The sequence below is a fragment of the Carcharodon carcharias genome, chromosome 30 (genome assembly GCF_017639515.1).
Source record: "Carcharodon carcharias isolate sCarCar2 chromosome 30, sCarCar2.pri, whole genome shotgun sequence".
Lineage (NCBI taxonomy): Eukaryota > Metazoa > Chordata > Chondrichthyes > Lamniformes > Lamnidae > Carcharodon > Carcharodon carcharias.
Genome location: NC_054496.1, coordinates 11,312,586 through 11,333,636, shown reverse-complemented (window position 1 = coordinate 11,333,636; position 21,051 = coordinate 11,312,586). Strand labels below are relative to the sequence as shown.

Sequence of the window (21,051 nt, the reverse complement as noted above, 5' to 3'; positions counted from 1 at the left end):
AAAGAGACCTGGGTGTCATTGTTCATGAGTCACTGAAAACTAACCTGCGGGTGCAGCATGCAATTAGGAAGGCAAATGGTATGTTAGCCTTTATTGCAAGAGGATTTGAGTACAGGAGTAAAGAGGTCTTACTGCAATTATATAGGTCCCTGGTGAGACCACACCTGGAGCATTGTGTGCAGTTTTGGTTTCTGACCTAAGGAAGTATATACTTGTCATAGAGAGAGTGCAGGGAAAGTTCACCAGACTGATTCCTCGGATGGTAGGACTGTCCAGTGAGGAGAGATTGAGGAGACTGGGCCTGTATTCTTTAGAGTTTAGAAGAATGAGAGGTGAGCTCATTCAAACATACAAAATTCTTACCGGGCTCGACAGGGTAGATGTGGGAAGGATGTTTCCCCATGGGTGGGGGGGGGGGGGGGGCATCTAGAACCAGGGACACAGTTTCAGAATAAGGAATAGGCCGTTTAGGACTGAGATGGGGAGAAATTTCTTCACTCAGAGGGTGGTGAATGGTGAATCTTTGGACTTCTCTATCTCAGGGGGCTATAGAAGCTCAGTCATTGAGTATGTTCAAGACAGGGATCAACAGATTTTTAGATATTAAAGGCATCAAGGGATATGGGGATAGTGCGGGAAAATGGAATTGAGGTAGATTAGCCACGGATGTAGTTGAATTGTGGAGCAGACTTGAAGGGCTGTATGGCCCATTCCTGCTCCTCTTTCCTGTGTCCCTATGTTTGGATAAAGTAGATAAAAGAAAAATTGTTACAATTAGCTGATGCACTGGGGCTAGGGGGTACAGATTTAAGGTTTTGGGCACAGATAGGAGGGGAGGGCATACGAGGAAGAACATTTTAAGCCCTGAGTGGTAATTGTCAATTGAATAATTTAAGAGTAAGGATAAACAGGCGGAGGGCATTCATTATTTTAGCACTTATAAAGAGGTACTTATGGGCGTTGGGGTAGTGAATTGGGTGAGACCATAAGACAAGTAAGAACATAGATGCTTGAAATTACAAGAGTAAAAAAAGAACTCTAAAAAGTGACATCAAGAAAGGAAAATGTCAGTATTTGATCAGAACTGAAAACCTACAAAGATCTCATCTGGAGGGCAGCAAAAAGAGGGGTCTACCTAGGGGGTAGTTGGATGATGGATGTCAGAGAGTGGTTGCAGATGAGCTACAGTGGATGTGTGAGCATGTTGCATACCGTAAGAGCAGGTCTCCTGGTAGGAGTGGCTACACACAGCAGGTGAGAATTTGGAACTAGATATTACAAGAAGCGGTTGAAGCGTACGGTGGTGTAGTTATGTTACTGGATTAGTAATCCCTGGGCCTGGACTAATAATTCAGTCAAGTGAGCTAAAATTCCAACATGGCTGCTGGAGAATTTAAATTCAATCAAATAAATCTGGAATATATAAATAGTATCAGCAAAGATGTCCATGAAATTAGTGTATTGTAAAAAATAAACCCCATCAGGTTCACTAATGTCCTTCAGGAAAGAAAAACTCTTGGTCTGAATCCACGAGACTCTAGTCCCCTGCCAACGTAGTTGACATTTAACTTCCCTCTGAAGGAGGCCTAGCAGGTCACTTAGTAACATCAAACCATTACTCAGGGCACCTAAAAAGGAGCAATAAATTCTGGCCTAGCCAGCGAACCTCACATTTGGAGAATTAAAAATAAATTAGCCTTGGTTGTAACTGGTTCAGTTAGCCAGCTGTATTTTTCTGTGCTGGTAACAGTTGGCTGATTCTCCAAATTGGTTGAAGATTTGTTTTGGGTTCCTCAGCAAATAAATGCAACAAAGCTGTTTGGCACAGAACCAGGACAATCCAGGTGGGTGATGAGATGGCTGAGATTAATGGGGCTAGCGTTGCAATTAGCGGTAAGTGTCTTGGGCCAAGGAGAGAATGTTCTACCACCTCTGACTGCTACTGAGCGACCCCTTGCTGGAAAGTACATTTGTGTGAATATCCAGTGTTGTCCCAACAGTTGAATCGTCTGCCTGTGCTCATACACAGAACATGATGGCCTGCTACACCATAAGCCAGCATGTTTGAGGGTATGATGTAAAATAATTAGCACTTCAACAGATATGTTTGGAATTTATTGCAAGCATTAATTAGTGTATTTATGCACAGAATATAGTCATGTTAATATATGCTGGTAGCTATGCACTATCTTGTTTAACAATTTTTTAAAAATGTTGAAATAGATGAACATTTACTCAAATGGAAATTGCTCTAGGCAGTAAAATGTATAACCTGTGCCACCTAATGGGCTGTGATAGTACTGCATGTGTTCAGAACAATCCAGTCCTTGCAGGAATGCAACACCAGATCGATCATGCAATACATGTGCGCTTTCATTTACCAATGTTCCTTCCTCTCTCTCCCTCTCGGGTACGGTTTAATAGGTACTCGTCATTCTATGGTAGAGGTCATTGTTTATGTGCAAGCCCTGGCAGTAACTATCAACAGGCTTTTTGACTACAAGGGCATCATTTTAAAAAAAAATCTCATGGAACATAAGCATCATCGAACATGAGTATCATCGAAAAGGCCAGCCTTGTTGCCTGTTCCTGCACACCCATCTGTAATTTCCCATGAGACGTTGGTGATGAGCCATTGCCTTGAACTGTGTCGAGAGGGAGTTCCAGGACGCGGCTGCAGTGAAGGAAAGATAATATGTTTCCAAGTCAGGATGGTGGGTGGCTTGGAGAGGAACTTGCAGGTGTTGGTGGCGTTCCCACACAGCCCTTGACTTTCTAGGTGGTTGAGCCTAGGTTGTTATTCGGACCATGACACCTGGCTGATTTTCCCCTCGCTCCTTACTAGTGGCAAGATAAAGGAAGTAATATTTTTTTAAAAAATAACAAATCACCCACATTGTGGTAAATGCACATGCTGGAGCCAGGTTTGGACTGTTCAAAATTCCCTGTCGCTTCCAGGAGCATTGGAAGCAATTGTAAAATCTAAATTGCTGCCCCTTGATCAGCTAACTCAGCACCGGGAATCTAACTGAGACCTTCTGGTCAGTACAACTGAGTTAAAACAGCTGAGATATCAGAGGTACCTGCTGCTTATTATGAAACATCTAAGAAAAAAAAAACTATTACCCTCTAATTTCTGTAAACTTAAGTGGAAATGAACACATTTGCAAGGATTAATTATACCCTTGCGTGGTTACGCACCAGTTAATTCCCAGTGCTTACTGAAACATGCAATGATTCAGAAGTCAAATTAAAAGGGATAAAAACAATCTAAATGGAATTATAGTTTTGACATGTTGCTTAAAATAGCTAGTTGCCTCAGTTGCATTTCCATGGAACTTAAAACCAGGTTGGACCAGTTACAAAATGGGTTTTTCTTCTGGGCGTTTTGAGTTCTGTTTAATGAGCAATGATGGCTGTTTAGCATTTTAATTTCCACCACTATCATTATCCTTCCAGACCCGGGGAAGCAGTTTGGCAGGTGCAGACTCAAGCAGGGATGCAGGTACTGGTTACAGGCACCAGTCTCCCTCCGTTACAGGTAGCCCAGAATGCTGCCTGATTAGCACAAAAGGCTTCAATCTTCCCCGGAGCGCGTGGACAATCCTAAGTGGCATATGGATTGGACATGGCCAGCTTGGCCCACCTGATGTACAATTAGCGCCTCAAAACTTCGGCTGGATGAGACTGGGGTAACCTTGGCCAAACCACGGAGCACATAACATCTTGCCCTCCTGACTCAAGTTCGAGGGTGACATCCCAAAGTTTGACTTGCTCTCCAGTAGGGGACTGGGCTGCTTAGGGAACTTGACATTAAAACTGTGATGACAGCTTCTATTCCTGAAGCCATACAAAAGAAAGCAAGCAGCACCCAGACCTATTCACAAATATCCTCCAGGGAAGGGAGTCTACTATCCCCAGCAAGCCATTCACACCATATAGATATCTGATGGGGGTCCAACGTTGACATCAAGGCAACTGGAGACAGGCAATATTTGTTTGACCTTGCTAGCGATGCCCTCATTCAGAGAGCAAATTAAGAAAAACAGTGACCGCCAAATGACACAGCATGATGATAAATAGTCCATAAACGTTTTTGTTACAAAGTAAAAACAGGATGCAATTAAATAAATACAAATTAGAAAGCACAAAAAATGTCTCAGTCAGAAGGGAATGTCTACTCCACTTTTATTATCATTACTGTAAACAAGGCAACTTAGTCTTCAATTACCGAACACATTAATAAAACCCACAAAATATATGTTCAACAGGAACTTTTATCTGTTTAACACTTTACTCCAATTAACCAAAATCTTAAGTATATAAAAATCCATTTTATGGTCTGAAAGTCCATGCATGTACAGTCCTGCTCAGGCCATCCAGCAAGTCCAAATGCACAATATCGTGTTTTTTTTCCTTGTTTTAGGTTAGTCTGTTTAAAATTTTGCCACCGACTCTTCAGTTTCCAGCCGTCGACACAAGGCAGATGCCAACCGATGACCACCCGCACCGCCATTGTGGGACGCAGCAGAACGTGAGTAGATGGGAGCAGTTTAGAAAGGGGAGCGAGATGTCCCGAGCGACACCTTAGGTGTCCTCCTCCTCTTCCTCGTCCTGTGAGGAGCCAGCCTTGTTAGCGGTCGCTGCTGCAAGCTGTGCCTGCTGGGCTGCTTGTTGCATCTGTAGCCACTCCTGCTGCGCCAGTTCCGCCTGCTGCTGTCGAGCCTGAGGGGAAAGTGACAAAGTCAGTTGTTCAGATCAGATCTCTCTTGCTTGTGGGGCTGGGGTGTGGGGATCTTAGGTGGGGTGAGAGGGAGAAAGTGCACTATATACAGGTTCTGCATCCTTCAGGTTAGGGAAAGTGAAGAAAAATTGATTCAGGTTCCCACTCCAGCATGTGTCCAGACTGGGTTAAGTTTGCCTGGTGATACCTTCCCATGTTGAGGCTCGCTGATACAGTTAAGATCTCTGCACAGACATTAGGGACTGAGACGATATATCAGAGAGCCTGATAATGTGTTATCCTACAACTCCTACTAGGCGACAATGCTTTCAGGATGGGAAGGGAGAAGCAGCCGCCTTGCATCTTGGTCTAGTATGCACATCTATGAATTCAATTACTTCACCCAATTTTCTCCCCCTCTTCTGGTGGCATCGATTCTTGTGGAGATTAAGTTTCACTGCCACTGAGCACTCTGGTACCTCATCCAAATGATACTCTTAAAAGGTGTCAACCATGGTTCAGTGGGTAGCATTCTTGCTTCAGTCAGAGGCTCATTCCGCAGACTTGCGCACAAAATCGAGGCCGACAGTGTAGTGCAGTGCTGAGCAAGATACACTCTTTCAGACACAGCATTATTTTGAATAGCAGTGGAGTTGTCTCTGGTGTTTTCGGATAACATTTGTCTCTAAACATCAGACAATCTGGTCCTCATTTTATTGTTGTTTGTGGGAGCTTGCTGCACTCAATTTGGTTGTCGCATTTCCTACATTACAACAGTGACTTCAAATGTACTTGATTGGCTGTAAAGCACTTTGGGACATTCTTAGGACTGGAAAAGATGCAATAGAAATATTTAGTTTTTGATCTTTAAACAGCCCAATTGACTCAATCTGATTCCATCCTCATCCCAAATCCACTTTCCATTCAATTTCACTGACTGGTGAAGAAGGACAATAACTGAAGGATTTTCTCTCGGATTATGGGCCAAATGCAGGATCCTTGCAGTGATCTCTGCACTCCTCCACTGCTGGTCTCTTGCACATCCTCAATTTTCTTGCTCTACCATTGGCAGCTGCACATTCAGCGATCTAAGCCCAAAATGCTACGGATTCTTTACTAAACCTCTCCCTCCTCCTTTAAGATTCTGCTTAAAACATCTCTTTGACCAAGCTTTTTGGTCACCCATTCTAATATCTTATGTGGCTCGGTGTCAAATATCAGATAATGCCCCTTTGAAGCGTGTTGGGTTGTTAAAGTTTCCTTAACAATTAATAAATGGAAGTTGTTGCTTAGTATAGACTAGGGATCAAAGTTGCATCTGTGTGAATCACCTTGCAATACAGGTACACCCACAGCCATTGGCCAAAGAGAGTTGTGGGGGCTAGATAACAAAGTATTTAAAGACGAGGTAGATATAGTTTTGAAATATCAGAGTTGAGGGCTATGAAGAGCTGGCATAAAAGAAGAGTTGAGGCCTGGGGCAGATCAGCCATGATCTTATTGAATGGCGGGGCAGGCTTGAGGGGCCGAATGGCCTACTCCTGCTCCTATTTCTCATGTTCTAAATTCTTTTAACCTATAATCAAGAGGCATTCACCCAGACTAAAGCTGCATAATTACCAGTACTCCTAGCCAGTTGCTGGGAACTCAGATGAGTCATTAGGAAGCTTCTCAAAGATCTGGAACAGATTGGAAAAATTGAAGGTCTGTCCCATGGCTGAGTAAAGCTCCACTTTGGTACTGCATCCAAGAATGACAACTTAACCTCAATGACAGTGCAATTTCCCGAAGAGCAACATATCATGCAAAAGGAAGCTGACCTTAATTCGAGGGGATTTGCATGGAGTGCACTGGTCAGAGAACGCTGCTGAAATTCCTTCACATCAGAGTAGGATCTAACTTTCACAATTCCAACTAGCAGAGAAGCTCAAGTTACAAACTTGCTGCACCGAGAGGGACATGTTGGTTTGCAAGCTCCTCATTATAGTTTACAGTGAATAAATTCACTGTGGAGCCAGGCCACACAGACCAGCAAGGTCCCACATTTAATCCCCAGTCTGTGCTAAGTCTGCTGATCCCAGCAGGATTTTAGGGTGGAGCATGACAAATTCTTTTTGCAGATTCACCCAGCAGCTCCTCATCATTGTTAATATCGCCTACTGGGAAGTATACAAATGTGTGGGCAGTCAAATGGCCTGCTGACACTCAGTGTCTGCCTTGTGCTATCACTACTTCCAGCCTTAAAGTCAAAATGCTCTCCTTGCCAGCTTCCAAAAAGTAACATCCGGTCAAAAGTGCTATGATGCAAGCTGCACTCTTGTCCTTGCAATGCTTCCACGGCTTCTTTGACCCCAACAGATCGATTACAAGACCATGTCCAACTCCCTTCATGGTCTCGCTTGAGGCTACCACTTCCGTCTTCTCCAGCCACATGTCCCTGTACAAACCTTCTGCTCCTCCGACACCATCTACTGCATGTTCCCTGTTCTCTTTATTTTATACATCCTGCATTTGATGTTATTAAGGGGAAGCTGGATAACTACATGAGGAAGAAAGGAAATTGTTGATAGGGTGAGAAGAAGCAAGGAGGGGAGAAGGCTCACATGGAACTAACACCGACCGAGGCCAGTTGGGTCGAATGGCCCATTTCTGCGTACGTTTTTTGTAAACCCATATTCTGGTACTTCCTTCCAAAATTCCTCTGCCTTACTGTTTCCCTTTCTGTTTTAAAAAGCTGCATTTATTTTGATCATTTGTTGGCTCTCCCAGCGCCAACTCATTTTCCTGTTCTCTGTCCCCCCTCCTCGTTCACTCAGCATCTGGCTGTAATGTTTGGATGCTGTCCTGTTCATTTGTGGTATTAGAGAAATGGCTGTTGTTGGCTGGACTGCAGACAGGTGCCTAAAAGCAGGTCACCTTAGCAGAGGCTTAACTGGGAAATGGTGTGCAGCACATTAATCTAAAATGTGAAAGAAATAAATATACCAAATTTGTTTTACAATTTTCTTTTTGAAAAAGGCACAAAATCATTTAGAAAAAAGTCTGACCCAGTTTCTAGTACCATCAGCACAGCTAACACCTCTTATGATGGCAGATGCACTGTTGTCTTACAGTACGGTTATGTGGTCATTTGAATAACATGGAAGAAAGCAACAGTTTGCGGTGTTGATAACGGCTTGTAGACTCCAGAGAGTCTGGCTGCTAAATAGTAAATAGAGTTATAGGAAAACTGTATTCAGGATAGTGGCCACAATCAGAATACAGGGTGTCATTGTTTGGGTGCCTTCCAGAATTTGTTATAGTGTTTAACATTTTATAGTTTTGCATTTCAGGTATTGAGAAGAAATATTCACTGATTTGTTGGACTGCTATGGCTTTCACACTTCCTCAAAAAAGCCCTTTATGATGGGCAGTTTCCAACGACAACCAAGGCGAGGAATCCAGATGAATTGTGCACAATACCTCATGTGTCAGTTTTGTTGCATGACAAGAGAAATAAGGAACTATTGATTAAAGATCACCAAGCTCATATTTTAATGTAAGAGAACAAGTGTGGGGGGGGGGGGGGGGGGGGGGGGGTCAAAAGCTTCAGTTTTGAAGAGCTGGGGTGACTTAAAAGGAGAAATAAAACAATACATTTCAAAAAATACTGAGCAACTTTCCTTACTTTTGCAAACAACTCTTGCTGCTGGCGTAGCAGTTCTTCTTCCGGTATCCCGAGGTTTTCCAAGCGAGAGCTGGCCTTCCTCCTTTCCAGGGCGACTGTCTTGCATTCCCGCAGAACCTCCTTTACTTCAGTTATGTATGATCCAAAGCCTAGACTTTCCAAGGCTGTAGTACAAGGTAACACAGAAAAAGAAGCTTTTAACATTCTCATGGCTACTCAAAAGCTTTTTTGTGGGGCATTAATTTACACCTGACAGCCTGACTTCAAAATCTTTTCATATCCATGTTGAAGATTCATGTTAAACGGAGAACTAGTTCTGTTCTGTTTCATTTCAGATTCATCTCATTCACTGCCTCTTAGTATTTTGCCTCTCCCGGAAACGGACTTCAGCTTTGGTAATGTCAGCTATCTGCAGTATCTCACCCATGTGGCCATTTTAGATTTGCAAACTTAAGAATGTCGACGTAGCATGCTGAGGGCAGTACAGCCAGGCCATATCCTATCCTCACTCAATAGCAACGCTGTCAGGAGGAGTCACCAAATAGTGATCTGGAGTGAGAACCATGGCTGATCCTTTTATATCTCCTTAGCTTGGGGACACTTAGTCTAACTTTAGTATCTCTCCTACTGTGCCCTGCCCACAAAATTGTGTGGAGACAGGTTTTCCACGGGGAGCCACAGAACAGTTAAAAGGCAGATGAGATCTTCACTTTTCCTACCTCAGCCGTGCAGCCTTTGGACAGTACTAGGTGAGTTCACTTTCTAACCTCAGAAAAGCAGAGGAGGAGAAACCCGAGGTGGAAGTTTGACAGCTCGATCCTTGATGCCTGTGCAACTTGACAGATAGAAATTAACTTCGTCAAAAGACCCCTCACAAACTTCCGAGTTTCAAGATTCAACGTAAACACTCATCTTAACTGTGTGTCAAATATTAACTAGCTTTGCTGAGCGTCAGATATTAGCCCATTTACAGATCACATTCTGTAATATGACTGATCCAATCTCAAGGTATTTAAGCTAAGCAGGCAACAATTCTTTCCGTCTGTTCTGGCCATGTCAAACAGTCTTCCCCATACCGAGGGATGCTCAGGGCAATCGTAATCTCCTCTACAACTTGGCACAACCTGGTACTTAACTGCTCTGAATTGCTCATTGAATCGAAACCCAGTGAACCATTCGACAAAATATAATCCAATATTCCAAGATGGGGACGCCACGAGACATGCAACTCTGAAGAGGTTTGCTTTTCAATACAATTAACTGAAGACATTACTGACTGACACATACTATGGAATGAGTACATCTGTGTCACCCATTTTAAACCACACGCCAGGCAAATATCCAAGTCAAGCCCTATCTTATGTGGACTTACACCCAAGACTGGTATTGACACAGACTTGGCAACATGTTGTTGACCTATTTGCCACAGGTCACAAGGGTATCAATAAGAAGGAACTCACCTGTCCTGGCTCCTTGGGAGAGCAGTTGTTCTTAGTCCTACACTCACAGTTTTTTGCCCATAACCTTGTAAATTCCTGTAAGTACCTATCCAACTCCCTTTTAAAATTATTGATGGAATCAACTTCCACATATTTTCAGATGGGCATTCCAGATCCCGACAACTCAAATGAAATGATTTCTCCTCATCTCCCCTTTAGACCCGCTTCCAATGAGTTTCTCGTGCACTCAGTGTGAATGACTGCTCGAAGATCAACAACTTTATTCCTATAATGTAAAGGTGTCGAGGTAGATGATCAGCCATGGTCCAATTAAATGGCGCAGCAGGCTAGAGGGGCCAAATGGCCTACTCCTGCTCTTATTTCCTATGTTCCTAAAGGATCTGACAACACTTGAAGGGAGGAGTGGCAGAATGCTGGAGGTAGGTGGGAGTGAGAAACTCTTTGTTAAGGCCTGAGAATAGCTCATCTGTACACAGCATGTGTACAGACCAAGAGGACATAAATAGATAAAGCAAAATTAAAAGCTGCAGAATTTGGCTTAAATATAAAGGGTTATTAGAATTCAGGATTGTTCTTTGGTCATGGTATGTCACTCAAGCTTTTGGGCAGGACGATAAAGAAAAGTCCACAATAACTTGGTCAGGATTATTGATTTTAGTCACCATCAGCACTGGTGGCTTGGCAGCACCACAGGTCCCAACTCATAGGGTGTGCTATCCAAAACACCTCTGGTTGCAATCACAATTATCAATATAATTCCAAAGGTGAATTTCCTGATTGAATGCAAGAATAAAAACCTTCTTACTGAGTGCAACAGTTCTTTACCACTGTAAAGGAACTACCACATGATAAAGCTCATGATTTACCATAAACTATAGTCATCATTTGTAGACTAGAATTACAGCAGTGCTCAGAACTAAGAGAATTCCATTATAGTCATTTTAGAATCACAGGTTTGTGGGACTACCTAGATGTAGGGACAATAAATAGTGCCAACCTCTCATGTATACATTATACAGTGTCACACTGAACAAAACAGTTTGATTTTCAGTCTCAGCCTTTCTTAAATTTCATTCAGTGGATGTGGGCTTCACTGGCCAGGCCAGTGGGGCTGGGGGTGCCCTTGTGAAGGTGCTAGTGAGCTGCCTTCTTGAACCATCCCGTGGTGTAGGTATACCGACAGGGCTGTTAGGGAGGGAGTTCCAGGATTTTGGCCCAGTAACAGTGAATGAACGGCGATGTATTTCCAAGTGAGGATGGTGAGTGACTTGGAGGGGAACTTCCAGGTGGTGGTGTTCCCATGTGTCTGCTGCCCTTGTCCTTCTAGATGGTAGTGGTCGCGGGTTTGGAAGGTGCTGCCTAAGGAGCCTTGGTGAATTCCTGCAGTGTATCTTGTAAATGGTACACACACTGCTGCTCCTGTGCGTTGCCGGTGGAGGGAGTGAATGTTTGTGGGTGTGGTGCTAATCAAGTGTGCTTTGTCCTGGACAGTGTCAAGTTTTTCTTGAGCGTTGTGGGAGCTGCATTCATCTAGGCAAGTGGAGAGTATTCCACAACACTCCTGACCTGTGCCTTGTAGATAGTGACAGGCTTTGGGGAGTCAGGAAGTGAGTTACTCGTCCCAGGATTCCTAGCCTCTATTAGCTGATCTGAGCCAAGACAGTAGTAAGTGCAATATAACTGGACCCTCGGGGGCACATCCTGGCTTCCTACCAGAACGAGTATGTGGATGTTGGCTAGGATCATCAAGCCTGTCAAATTGTCACTTCAATAGCCTCCTGTACCTTATTATCTAGCAAGAAAGGAAAAAAGACATATGAGCTATGCAGTGCATGTGATGACATTTCAAAGTGTTTTTATAGCAAATGAAACACTTTTGAGCCTCAGTCGTCATTGCTGGAACATAGGAAACACAGCAACAAGTTTGCTCCCAGTGATGAAATAAATAATCAGATCTTCTATCCAGGTGTTGGTTGGGGGATAAACATTGGCCAGGAAACAAGGAAGAACTCTTCTGCAAATAGTGGCTGTGGGATCTTTTATGTCCACACAAGAGGTCTTGGTCTAATGCCTCATCTGAAAGACGGCACCTCCCAGAGTGCAGACTAGCCTCAGTGCTCAAACTATGGGCCAGCCTACATTAAGTGTCTGAAGTGTGACTTCACTACACAGCCTTCTGACTCAGAGGCTATGGTACTGAGCTACAGCTGAAGAATGGACATCCAGGTGAGGTATCGGGGGCATAAATAATCAGTTAAAATCATAGGTCAGTTATCACCTGAAAGCAAGGAAAAACCGTTACTGCAATTCCACAATGGTTTCCTTAAATCACATACCTTGCATGATATGTTCTGGTGAGATGGTTTTCTTATCAGATTTGTTGCAAATTTCATTAGCTTCAGAGGATATCAAATGAATAAATTCAGTGCAGCAGTTCACCACCATTTCCCTGGCATCATTCGCTACCCTGACATTTGGTAGAATCTGTTTGATAATCTTGTTGATGGCAGCTCTTGGAATAGTTAAGTCATCATCATTATTACCAGAAGCCGAGGCCATAGTTCTTTATTTCATCTAAACTGGTATTAGAAGTTTTTTTTAAAAAAAGGCAATTTCTCCAAACAAGGTTGGCATGTGCCAAATCCACATAAAATTGATCTATTGAAACTGAACAGGATTTAATCCGATAGGATTCCAGAACCAAAATATGGTGAACGTTTGGTTTAGAGACTAATGAAGAAATATGATCTTGCCATCCTGGAGAAAAAGGCAAAAATATCAGATGTTAAAAACATACTGATAGCTCCTCTGTGATAATAAGAGAAATTGGCTACATTCTGACATGAAGAGAAGACTTCAGTGGAGTAAGTGGTAGATCCACATATGGGCGGATGGGAGGGCGAAGGTAGGGGAGTGGAGGGGGGTGGGGAGGGAGGGAGCGGTGGGGAGGAGGGATGAGGGGAGGGTGGGGAGCTGGGGGGTTGGGCAGATGGGAGCTGGGGGGTTGGGCAGGTGAAGAAAGGGGAGGGGGAGAGGGACTGGGAGAGGGGGAGAGGGAATGGGAGAGGGGGAGAGGGACTGGGAGAGGGGGAGAGGGACTGGGAGAGGGGGAGAGGGACTGGGAGAGGGGGAGAGGGACTGGGAGAGGGGGAGAGGGACTGGGAGAGGGGGAGAGGGACTGGGAGAGGGGGGAGAGGGACTGGGAGAGGGGGAGAGGGACTGGGAGAGGGGGAGAGGGACTGGGAGAGGGGGAGAGGGACTGGGAGAGGGGGAGAGGGACTGGGAGAGGGGGAGAGGGACTGGGAGAGGGGGAGAGGGACTGGGAGAGGGGGAGAGGGACTGGGAGAGGGGGAGAGGGACTGGGAGAGGGGGAGAGGGACTGGGAGAGGGGGAGAGGGACTGGGAGAGGGGGAGAGGGACTGGGAGAGGGGGAGAGGGACTGGGAGAGGGGGAGAGGGACTGGGAGAGGGGGAGAGGGACTGGGAGAGGGGGAGAGGGAGGGGGAAGCGGAAGGGGGAGAGGGAGGGGGAAGCGGAAGGGGGAGAGGGAGGGGGAAGCGGAAGGGGGAGAGGGAGGGGGAAGCGGAAGGGGGAGAGGGAGGGGGAAGCGGAAGGGGGAGAGGGAGGGGGAAGCGGAAGGGGGAGAGGGAGGGGGAAGCGGAAGGGGGAGAGGGAGGGGGAAGCGGAAGGGGGAGAGGGAGGGGGAAGCGGGAGAGGGAGGGGGAAGCGGGAGGGGGAGGGGGAAGCGGAAGGGGGAGAGGGAGGGGGAAGCGGGAGAGGGAGGGGGAAGCGGGAGGGGGAGGGGGAAGCGGGAGGGGGAGGGGGAAGCGGGAAGGGGGAGAGGGAGGGGGAAGGGGGAGAGGGAGGGGGAAGGGGGAGAGGGAGGGGGAAGGGGGAGAGGGAGGGGGAAGGGGGAGAGGGAGGGGGAAGGGGGAGAGGGAGGGGGAAGGGGGAGAGGGAGGGGGAAGGGGGAGAGGGAGGGGGAAGGGGGAGAGGGAGGGGGAAGGGGGAGAGGGAGGGGGAAGGGGGAGAGGGAGGGGGAAGCGGGAGAGGGAGGGGGAAGCGGGAGAGGGAGGGGGAAGCGGGAGAGGGAGGGGGAAGCGGGAGAGGGAGGGGGAAGCGGGAGAGGGAGGGGGAAGCGGGAGAGGGAGGGGGAAGCGGGAGAGGGAGGGGGAAGCGGGAGAGGGAGGGGGAAGCGGGAGAGGGAGGGGGAAGCGGGAGAGGGAGGGGGAAGCGGGAGAGGGAGGGGGAAGCGGGAGAGGGAGGGGGAAGCGGGAGAGGGAGGGGGAAGCGGGAGAGGGAGGGGGAAGCGGGAGAGGGAGGGGGAAGCGGGAGGGGGAGGGGGAGGAGGGGAGGGGGAGGGGGAGGGGGAGGAGGGGAGGAGGAGGAGGGGGAGGGGGAGGGGGAGGGGGAGGAGGGGAGGAGGAGGAGGGGGGGAGGGGGAGGTGGGAGGGGGAAGCGGGAGAGGGAGGGGGAAGCGGGAGAGGGAGGGGGAAGCGGGAGAGGGAGGGGGAAGCGGGGAGAGGGAGGGGGAAGCGGGAGAGGGAGGGGGAAGCGGGAGAGGGAGGGGGAAGCGGGAGAGGGAGGGGGAAGCGGGAGAGGGAGGGGGAGGGGGAGGAGGGGAGGAGGAGGAGGGGGAGGGGGAGGAGGGGAGGAGGGGAGGAGGAGGAGGGGAGGAGGAGGGGAGGAGGAGGAGGGGAGGAGGAGGGGAGGAGGAGGAGGGGAGGAGGAGGAGGGGGAGGGGGAGGTGGGAGGGGGAAGGGGGAGAGAGGAGGAGAGGGGGGAGGAGGAGAGGGGGAGGGGGAGGGGGAGGAGGGGGAGGTGGGAGGGGGAAGGGGGAGAGAGGAGGAGAGGGGGGAGGAGGAGAGGGAGGGGGAGGGGGAGGGGGAGGAGGGGAGGAGGAGGAGGGGAGGAGGAGGAGGGGGAGGGGGGAGGGGAGAGTCACAGAGGTGGGGTGGGGAGGGATGGACACACATATCTTGCAGCAGCAGCAGCAGCACTCACTCACTCACCTTCCTCCCTCCCCTGCCCACACAAAGGGGCTAACCGGCCTAGCTGAGGGACCCCCACCAGCTCCAGGGTGAGCGCCTTGAGGGGACATCAAAGTGGGAGGGTGGGTGAGGAGATTCAGCAACAACCCTCAGAATACCTCCAAAACCCATTCGCACTGAATGGAACCAGTTACCCATCGCCCTCCCGCATCTTTTACCATCTATTTTCGCTCCACAAGCCGCTCCATCACCACCGGAAGTCGTTTCAGCACGACTTCCGTTTCCAGGGGTAACGGATTTTAAAAACTTTATTATTTCACCCTTTAATCTCTCTCTTTTTCCTCTTTCTTCCTTGCTTAATATTTAGGATTTTAAAAAATGCGCAAATTTTAAAAAATAGCCTACTTTCACGTACTGCATTCTGGGAGTTGTAGTTTTACAGACTCCCAGTGTATTGTTTTTAAATACCCTAAACTTATTAATTTCTAAATGGTATACATTCCAACTGTAACGTGTTTAACCATCTTAGTTTATGAATCGAACGTGAAATTTAGTTGGAATAAATAAAAAAGTAAATTCATGTTGTTGAAGAACAGGCGCCTAATGACTTTTGGGAATTGTAGTTTCTTCCAATGTATGTTTTTCTCGCTTGTAAATTTCATTTCAAGATTTAATTTGTTTGCATTAATAGTTATTTCGTAACGTATAATAAAATAAAAGGTTTAATTTGCTTGTTTAGTGCCTTTTAAAAAGCTTAATTTTCTCCTCAGGATATCTGGGCAGCAGGGGTCCCGCCTATCTTAAGGCGGGACTAAACCCGCAGTCCTCCTTCGGATTGGCCGGCTTGTGTCAGTCGTGTACAAAGTTCGGGGATGCTAGTGGTCCGGCGGAACGTCGATCACCTGAAAGCCGCCCCGTCGATTGGCGCGCCCAGCTGTCGGTCACAGGCGGCCTGCGGCAGCTTCCGTTTGTGGTGATGATGATGGCAGGGAGAGGAACTGAGAGTTTATACCTGGTGCTCCTGCTCCTGGTTGGGGTCTCTGCGCGGTTCCACCGCCTCACGCTCAAGGTGAGTGGCCTTTGGGGGTTGGGCAGTGCCGCCTTAGGCAGGTGTCAGTGCGGTTGGTGGCTTTCGCTGGCCCTGGAGGCCTCCTGTTGGCCCCAGTGCCTTGGGGCTTAAGGTGTTTTCCCTTGTTCCCCAGTGTTGGTTAAAAAGTTCCCCTATTAGTTTTGGGGCTATTTTCAGGGGCCCCTCAAGTCACTAATCATATGGCAATATGAGGGGGGTGGGGGTGGGGGTGGAGGAAGGAGCAAACACCCTATGTCATGATGCCACCTCACTCTTCCCACATTCATCAAGTGGCAAAACTGCCATGTCACCTGTATCTGTGATGTCCCACTCTGCATTTATAATCAGGACTTGTGGGGGGGCTATATTTATTTACATTGCAGCTGGTGATGGTGATCCACCAACGGGGCAGAGCCTCTGCTCAGTTCTGCAGGCTTCGGGGTTTCTTCACGTTCTTGTAGATTTTGATTCTTCAATTTCGAGTTTCCTGACATCATCGGTTTCTTCCCCCCCCCCACCCCCCCCCCCCCCCCCCCCCTTGGTGTACACCCCTCCAGCGTTCCTTCAGCAACTCCTTGCGCCTTTGGAATATGGTCATTCTCCAACCTTGTTGCGTTTTCTTGATGGTGTTTCCTAACGCCCTTTCCTCCTCCACCATCCTGAGAACCACTTCATTGTTCCTGTGTTCTCTCCAACTAACCCGCTCCATCCTTCTTCAGAGATACACTCTGACTGGCTGAAATACGAAGCAGGTCAGGCATCATTTGTGGAGAGAGAACAGAGTTAATGATTTGGGTCAATAATCTTGCGAGTTTTTCCAACATTTTCTGTGTATTTTTTTTAATTTCAGATTTCCACCATTTGCAGTGTTCTGCATTTTGTTCAAAATCAAGAACAGCTGCTGCTTCTCTCTGTTTTCCTTAATTTTTAAGTTTCAACACTGTACAACAAGTATAATTTTCAACCTGGGATTGCTAGATTGTTGTTAACCGAAGGTATTAAGGGGGAAAGGTGAGTATATGGAGTTAGGTCACAAATCAGCCATGATCACCCTTTTAAGCAAGTTTTGATTATCTGAAGAACATATTTGAAGGGCTAAAAGGCCTCTTGTTTGTTTCTAGCTGAGCAATTGGTGCTGCATCATTTGCATGTTATTGGGTTCATTCTGACTGTTGGGACAAACATTGGACAACGACAACAGCCTGCATTTAAATAGCACCGTTAATGTTAGTACAACATTTCTAGGTGCTTTATAAAATGTGATTATAAATCAGAATTTGACACTGAGCCATGTAAGGAGCGATTAGGGAAATGACTGCAGACCTGGTTGAAGAGATGGGTTTTGAGGAATATCTTTTGAGGAAGAAGGAGAGGTGGAGAGGTTCAGGGAGGGAATTCCAGCACTTGGGGCTCAGATAATGGAAGGCACAGCCACCAATGGTGGAGCGGTTTAAAATAAGGGATGTGCAAGAGGCCAGAATTGGTTGAATGCTGATAATTTGGAGGTTGAGGCAGGAGGAGATGACCGTTAGGGAGGGTTAGGGCCATGGAAGGATTTGAAAAAGAGGAAGAGAATTTTAAAATCAAGGCAGGAAATGCTTGTCAGGTAGCATCTGTGGAAGGAGAAACAGAATTAATGATTCAGGCCTATGGACTTTGAGTATTTCCATCATTTTCTGTTTCTTTTTAATTTCAGATTTCCGGCATCTGTAATCTTTTTTTGTTTAAAATCCAGGCGTTGCTTAACTAGGTGCCAAGGTTTCGAACAGGACTTGATGCAAGTTAGAACACGGACTGCAAAGTTTTGAATGACCTCGAGTTTTGGAAGGGTAGAATTAGGGAGGCTGCTGTGGAGTGCATTGGAATTGTCAAGTCTAGAAGTAAAAAAGGCATGGGTGAGGTTTTCTGCAGCAGATAAGGCTGAGGGGAAGATGGGGTCAGGTGGTGTGATGGAAGCAGATGGTTTTAGTGACGTTGCGGTTATGTGGCAGGAAGTTTATCTTGCAGTCAATATAACACCAAGGCCATTCTTCATGAACCTGGATGATGAGTGTTCGCAGACTATTTGAGTATAGGGGCCTTGTAGCCAAGGCCAGTACTGCCCTCGCTTAACATCTGGATACAAAATAATTACAGGAGAAGTGGGAATCCATCAGCCCAGCATGCTAAGTGCAGTGAGGGACAACTTCCTTTCTACCAAATGCCTTTTTGATGTTCTTTCTGCTGCTTTCTGGCATTAATTTGATCTCAACCATTACACTGCTGCTTGTATCCTCTATGTTCACTTGCCACCTTTGTACTCACTTTGGGTCCTGGTCTGGCATTGCTCCATTTTAAAAATTCTCATCCTGCTTTTCAAATCCCTCCGGTGCCCCGTTCTTTCCCTATCTCTGTAACTCCCATCAGGCATACAGTCCTCTGCAATTTCTGCACTTCTCCAATTCTGGCCTCTTGCGCATCCCCAATTCTAATGGCTCAATCAATGGCGGCTGTCCCTTCAGCTGCCTAGACCCTAAGTTCTGGAATTCCCTCCCTTCACCTCCACCTTTCTCCCCTTGTTTAAGATGCTTCTGAAAACCTGTCAGCTGATGTGGTGCCTGATCCTGTGCAACATCCTCTCTGGGCAGCTGTTAGCAGGCCAAGGAAGAACAAGCATCTTCATCCAATCAGGTTGGAGAACCCTCACTGAGACATGCAGCGTCCTAACCAGGGAGCATAAAGCAAGGAATATAAATTAGTTTAAAATCATGTACAGAAAGGGAACTGCAGATAAAATTAAAGGACAGAGATAGATGAAACATAGGGAAAAAAACTTCTAAAATTATTGCAACTTAAAAAAAAATCCTCAATGTTAATTTTCTTCTGAGAGAATGACACTCCGCAACTGTAAATTTAATTTTTCAGGGTCACAGAAGTTGTTCACTAATTATTACTTGATGTGCCATTTAAAAGCTCACTTGCTCTGTCTTTTTCAGCTATTTTAGTGTGGAACCAACAGGTAAGTACCTAAGTTCACACCATTATATTCACTTCGGTGCCAAGGGCACCCTGTGGAAGGCAGAGTATCTCTGATAGCAAATTCTGGATTTCCCTGTTTATCCACACATATGCGAACGTGGGAAATTTCTGTCAGATTTACCCTGAAATAATGGCAAACACTAATAGCCACCCCGTTAATAGTGCAGCAAAATCCAGGCCGATATCTCCTGGTGCGGTTTGGTGTTAAATTTGGTAGTGCTACAGTCGAACACCTCTTCTAACATCGAGGGTGCTAGATGAATGCATGTTGCCATTTATCCTAGATGCAATCCCAACCTTAGCTCTTGTTCAAACACTTCTTTTGTTATGATGTGATGTGGTAAGCCCAGTGTGAGGTTCATGTGACCTGATAGCGGAACCTATTTATTGTGTTCTTTTGTTTCAATGCTGTCAAATTCTGTGTAATAGAGCAGGGATTTTCAAACTTTACTGTGTAGTGAATTTTCTGCAAGCATGTTGGGAGCGCTCAGTCTGAAAGACATGTCCTCTGCTCTTGAGGAAGTCACGCTATCGTAATTGAAGACATGCTTAAACTGTTAATGACAACAGGAATAATGCACTATAAAGTCAATAAGTACAGAAACCTGATAGAACTTGGGGGTGAAAATGTAGCAGGAGTAGGCCATACAGCCCTAAGAGTCTACTCCACCATTCAATAAGATCATGGCTCATCTTCTATCTCAACCCCATTTCCCTGCCCTATCCCCATAATCCCTTGATTAACTTAAGTGTCCAATGTTTATCGATTTTAGTTTTTAAAATACGTAACAACCAGGTATCTACAGCTCTCTGGAATATAGTTGTAAAGATTCACAGCCTTCTAAGCAAAGGAATTTCTCCTCGTCTCAATCCTAAATGACCGAACCCTTATTCTGAGCCTGTGCCCCCTAGTCCTAGATTCTCCATCCAAGGGAACGAGCCGCTTGGCATCCATTCTGTGAAGTCCCTTCAGAATTTTATGTACATTTAAATTAAATTGCCTCTCATTCTTCTAAACTCACTCCTGAAGGGGATGATCCATGTCGGGGCATTTGTGGAAATGACGTGTCAATTATTTCACTGTCTTGCTGAGGCACCTAGGCTATGGGATCCCAGTTCAAAAAGCTATGGTCCGTAATGTTGCGTGTCTCTCTCTTTAACCTAATTTTCATTTGTTTTAGGGTGACACTAGATCAAGGGTCCATTTGAATACCTTTGGCTTCTACACTAACGGGACTTTGGACGTAAACCTCACAAGTCTTCGGATAAACACAGCCTTGGCCTTGGACAAGATTATAGTGAGTGGTGTTTGAGTGAAGTATGATGTGGCTTAGGAAGTTGTGCAATGATAATGATGTCCTGTTTACTGGAATGCACGCACAGCTTGGTTTGAAGTCATCTGCATACATACAAAGTCTTTTTCCCCTCCCTCTACTGGCGGACAGTTCCATGAACAACCCTCACCACCTTCTCAAGGGCAGTTAGGGATGAGCAACAAATGCTGGCCTAGCCAGAGACGCTCCACATCCTGTGAAAGAACTAAAAAGAAAAATGCCCCAACTTGGTTCAGCCTCTTCAGGAGGAGAAAGTTATACACCAGTGCTTTTTCCCCCCCCCAGTAACCATCTTTTATTTATAGCCATGCTAGCAGTTTCAAATGGGACGGGATATTGGATTCCCTGATTCTGTTCTCTCCCAGTGATATCTGGGAATATGAAGTCACTGAACAATTGTGGTTGGGAATGGGAAGTGTAGCTTTATATTTCTCCATCAGCTGTAGAGCTCTGGAGATCAGTTGGTTCACAGCAGACTGGGGACCAAATGCAGGATGTTTCTAACTGGTATGCTCAGGTCTGTAACCAGGGGGCATAGATTTAAGGTAAGAGGTGGAAGGCTAAGCGGGAAGTTGAGGAGAAAATTTTTCACCCAGAGGGTGGTAGGAGTCTGGAATTCTCTGCCTGAAAGGGTGGTTGAATCAGAAACTCTCGTAACATTTAAGTATTTGGATAGTTACTTGCATTGCCATAGCTTCCAGGGCTAAGCAGACTGGGGACCAAATGCAGGACGTTTCTGACTGGTACGCTCAGGTCTGTAACAGGCCAAGCGCTGGAAATGGGATTAGTG

General features: G+C 46.5%; 2 protein-coding genes across 3 annotated transcripts in view; one reads left to right on the top strand and one right to left on the bottom strand.

Annotated features, from left to right (window-relative positions):
- Positions 1-4,171: 4,171 nt before the first annotated feature.
- On the bottom strand, positions 4,172-15,106 carry LOC121271187 (protein Dr1-like). 2 transcript variants are annotated; one of them, XM_041176954.1, is made up of 4 exons: positions 15,059-15,106; positions 12,187-12,607; positions 8,391-8,554; positions 4,172-4,725 (listed from the first exon to the last, which is right to left on the bottom strand). In XM_041176954.1, exons 2-4 carry the CDS (start codon positions 12,407-12,409, stop codon positions 4,588-4,590), a joined length of 525 nt encoding a protein of 174 aa, XP_041032888.1. In that variant the 5' UTR covers positions 12,410-12,607; positions 15,059-15,106; the 3' UTR covers positions 4,172-4,587. The 2 variants fall into 2 exon arrangements, with proteins under 2 accessions (XP_041032888.1, XP_041032887.1); XM_041176953.1 differs by having other exon boundaries at positions 14,862-15,094.
- Positions 15,107-15,782: 676 nt separating this feature from the next.
- Positions 15,783-21,051, top strand: part of LOC121271350 (protein GPR108-like) — a 32,082-nt gene continuing 26,813 nt past the window's right edge. Inside the window, exons 1-2 of the mRNA XM_041177300.1 lie at positions 15,783-15,909; positions 20,109-20,225. Coding sequence (XP_041033234.1) covers positions 15,817-15,909; positions 20,109-20,225 — 210 coding nt within the window. The 5' untranslated portion in view covers positions 15,783-15,816. The remainder of the gene's footprint in view (positions 15,910-20,108; positions 20,226-21,051) is intronic.

Bases quoted from the DNA above. Each gene is read 5' to 3' on its own strand.
- LOC121271187 (XM_041176954.1), bottom strand. From the start codon at position 12,409: ATGGCCTCGGCTTCTGGTAATAATGATGATGACTTAACTATTCCAAGA. The intron at 8,555-12,186 runs GTATGTGATTTA...CTTGTACTACAG, and splicing joins ACCAGAACATATCATGCAAG to CCTTGGAAAGTCTAGGCTTT. The intron at 4,726-8,390 runs GTAAGGAAAGTT...CTTTCCCCTCAG, and splicing joins AGCAAGAGTTGTTTGCAAAA to GCTCGACAGCAGCAGGCGGA.